This window comes from Atta cephalotes (genome assembly GCF_000143395.1).
Source record: "Atta cephalotes unplaced genomic scaffold scaffold00083, whole genome shotgun sequence".
NCBI lineage: Eukaryota > Metazoa > Arthropoda > Insecta > Hymenoptera > Formicidae > Atta > Atta cephalotes.
Window position 1 is genome coordinate 233,029 of NW_012130147.1, and position 3,875 is coordinate 236,903.

Sequence of the window (3,875 nt, forward strand, 5' to 3'; positions counted from 1 at the left end):
ATATTCACACGGATACGTATGTATGTTAATACGCAAAAAATCGGAAGATGATACATTATACTAAATTCTTAGTTTGGAAGAGCTTTAACAAGTATATTATTTCAGAAAGAAATTTTTTGACGTAATATTTCCAAATTCCCGAAACTCATCAAACTTATTAAGAAAAGAAATGCGAAAAATAAATTACATGCATTAGTCTTTAAAAAAAAAAGGCAAAAAAAAGACAAAATAAAAGATTATCAACATATAGGCTATAATCCTACTTTCAAGATATATCATCGCGAAACGATCAGCTAACTGCTAACTCTAACGTATTTGAAACTTATTTTTAACGAGCAAATACAATATATGCTGCACATGCGATAAGAAATAAATCTCTTTGAAAATATAATGCTCCTTCTCAAATTGCTACTTAATCAATATGCATTAATTAAAATTAATTGATCACAATGGTAGTTTTTCGTGAAAAACGAATTAGGCATTTTCACTGGCCGGCCTCTTCTTGTTCTGAAAGACAAAATGTATTAAGCATAAAATTGTCCAAATACATTTAAAGAAAAATCGATGAAACAATGTAACGCGTACATACAGTTTGTTTAGATGTTTTTACATCTACACTTGATGTACGTGTTTTAGATCTTTCTTGCTCCAGTTGAGCATGTAAAGAAGCTACCTCGGATGTTAATTCATCTCGTATCTCTTGTAGTTTCGCAACTTCAGCTAATACCGATGCTTTATCCTTCACTAAAAATAAAGAGATGATTATGAATAATTTACATATATCTGATGCATAAAAATATGATACTTACTTTCACCATGTGACAATATTTGATAAAGTTTTTTATTTCTCTCTTTAACTTGTGTCAATTCTTCTTTCAACATGTGTACCTCGGCCCTCAATTGACCAATTACTTCATCACGTTTCTCAATTTCTACTCTTAACTGTGCAAATGTTATGTCATCGTCAATTTTATTTAATCTGGCTTTCAATATATCTTTTTCTTTTCCCTTTGTTATTTCTTCTTTCGTCTCCTTTTCTATTCTGTCAAAAAATTCTGTGTCTACTTCTATAAAAGGAAGTGTTAAAGAAAGTCTGTTTTACTCTTTCTACATTAACGATATAATCTTTCTATTCATTTTCAAGTTACATAACAAAATAATACCTCTTGATTTATCTGTAGGCTCATTTGTTGGTACTATCGTCGCACTTGTTCCCATGCTATTAAATTCTTCCAATGACATAGTCGCCTTTTTTGACTTTTTACCAGATTTTTTATTCTGTTCTTGTTCTTTTTCATTTTTCGCTACACTAACCAATTGTTCTTCATATGCTAATTTTGACAATAGGATGGCTTGGTGCAATTCTTGCTCAAATGTTTCTTCGACAGCCTTAGGATAATTATAATAGAATATAATAAAAGAAATTATTAATTAAGCTATATACAATTATCAGAACTGAATAGAAACATTATTTAAAATAATCTCTTGGACTTTCTATGCAAAAATAAAATTTCAAATTTGAAATCATTTCAAATTTTTCCATCTTATATATCTATTATTTCGTTAGTTTTGCTAAATAAAGAGAAAATACTAAATAAAGAGAAGAAACTAAAAATAAAATATGCCTTTGTAAAACAAAATATTCGGATATGAGAAATTTTGGCAATATAGATAGAAAAGAATCACTTGAAATAATAATAAATGGATAAAATAAAAGGATAGGATAAAATAATTCAATGAAAAATTCACATTTTACCATCGTATCCTTTTGCTTCCACTGTTCCCACTGCTGGTCATCGTTATTCGTTTTCTTCTTTTTTCCCTAAAATCAAGAAAAAACCAATAAACACATCGTCATCGAAAGGATTTGAAACATGGCGATTTCCCGCCGTGATCAGTGATGTCGCATCCGGTTGACGTTCAGCGGTCAGCCGGCTAATCAAAAACAAAAACGCAACGGAGGACGCACACGTCATACTTTGTTCTGTTTTTTTTGTTCGATTGCTGCTGTTGTTGCGGCTTGGACTTGTCACCCTTGCTCTTGGCATTGTTCTTGCTCGTCGTCGCGCTCTTCTGCGTCTTCTTCGGCTTGTAATCGTCGTCTTCGATGCTGAGAACGGCGAATCGAGACGGCACAGCGGTCGCCATTTTCCTGCGCTCCGACAACGTCCGTTACGAGCGAGACGTAGTAGGACAGCTGAGACCGCTGAGACTGTCCGGACTGGCGGACTGACGCTCGACGATGAACCCAACCCGACGTGCACAGCAGTGCACAGGTGCACTTCCGGCTTCCGGCTTCCGGCGTCAAGCCGAAGACTTGAGATTTAAGAAATCTGCAGAAAATACGGCAGGTAGCCGATGAATCTCAACGTCGAGGACGTCAGGCAACGTCGCCGACGGACACGTCGCGATTCGTGAAACACGGGCGGCAAACGGCAGTCGCCAATCGGTGCCAGTCGGTGCTGCCGGCCCGGCCGTGATGCAAATTACGCGCCAGCCGAGAAAAATTGAACGGCGCACCGTATGGCACCGGAAAAGCAAACCGCGATACCAGCGCCATTATCCTTTTCGCTTGGCGTGGCCAGGTTGATCAACCTAACCAGTTAAACAACGTCGCGTCGTTACTACATAACTATACTACATAACTATACATACATAACTATACTATATACTTTGATACTGCCAGACCGCCGCCTGCGCATTCGCGGAAAATTTTCTTCGCTATTTCGCGCTATTTCGGAGATATCGACTTTGATCATCGACTATGTAGTATGTAGATCAGTAAGTGTCCACTTGACGCCCTGCCAATGTCGAACGCTTCGAAACGCTTGATCACGCTTGATCAATCGAGATGAAGGAATTTACAGGAATTTTCACTTTAAACTATCATCAACCATTAGGTTTACACGTAATCGTAGCTATTCCTATGAAAAATGGAATAAGGGCCTACTACGCACAATAGAACTAATATTAGGAACAGTAATAAATATTTATTAAAATTTGAACTTGACTTATTAGATATATCAGTTACATCGGAATACACAATTTCTGATGGATTAAAATTTACTACTTATTTCTATTTCTAATATTTCCTCCATTGTGCGCAGCGCCTAATTGTGATTAGACATATAAATCGAGCCTTGAAGGTCTGTATTTGGTTATCAATGGAAATGATAATTGTAGAGAAAAAATTATAATTTTGTGACAACATTAGGATAAATATTATTACAAGTATGCATACTTAATTATTTATAGAGCATTTATATAATAAAAAACATGAATTAATGTATTAGCTAAATATTTATATTAATAATTGCAAATGTATATCAATTATCGATAATGTTAGTATTCTTCAACTTAACCTCCGGTCCTCGAAGCATTTTCTTTTGTGAGGACGAAAATTTGTCAAAGATTGACGCGGTCTTAATAATATCTGTTGGTGATTTCAAATACCTCGTTGCCAATCAGAAACATCATTCAGCTGCAGACTCACTCAACTGTTACGCTCGCTGCCATTGGATGAAGAATATAGTAAAATAGCAGCGAGCGCTCATGCGGGATAATTGGCTGTTTACAGAATCTCACTCTCAGGTCCTTAATATTTATTCATATTTCTAATATTTTCTCTATTGTAGCTTTATAGATGTAAAAAATTGTTGATGTTTACTAGAATTCATTCATGCATTGAGTGCTGCATGCTGCATATACATACATACATACATGATTTTATATTTATTATGGATTACTTTTCAGCTTTCTCTCTCTCTCTCTCTCTCTCTCTACTCTCTCTCTCTCTCTCTCTCTCTCTATCTCTACTACTACTACTACTACTACTACTACTACTACTACTACTACTACTTACTACTACTACTACT

At 35.4% G+C, this 3,875-nt stretch overlaps 1 protein-coding gene across 1 annotated transcript; it reads right to left on the minus strand.

Annotated features, from left to right (window-relative positions):
• Positions 1–474: 474 nt before the first annotated feature.
• On the minus strand, positions 475–2,148 carry LOC105624592 (G kinase-anchoring protein 1-like). Its single transcript, XM_012205947.1, is given in 7 exon segments — positions 475–507; positions 590–744; positions 810–1,067; positions 1,164–1,389; positions 1,757–1,822; positions 1,979–2,001; positions 2,004–2,148. Coding segments are annotated over 7 exon segments (906 nt in total).
• Between the last annotated feature and the right edge of the window lie 1,727 nt (positions 2,149–3,875).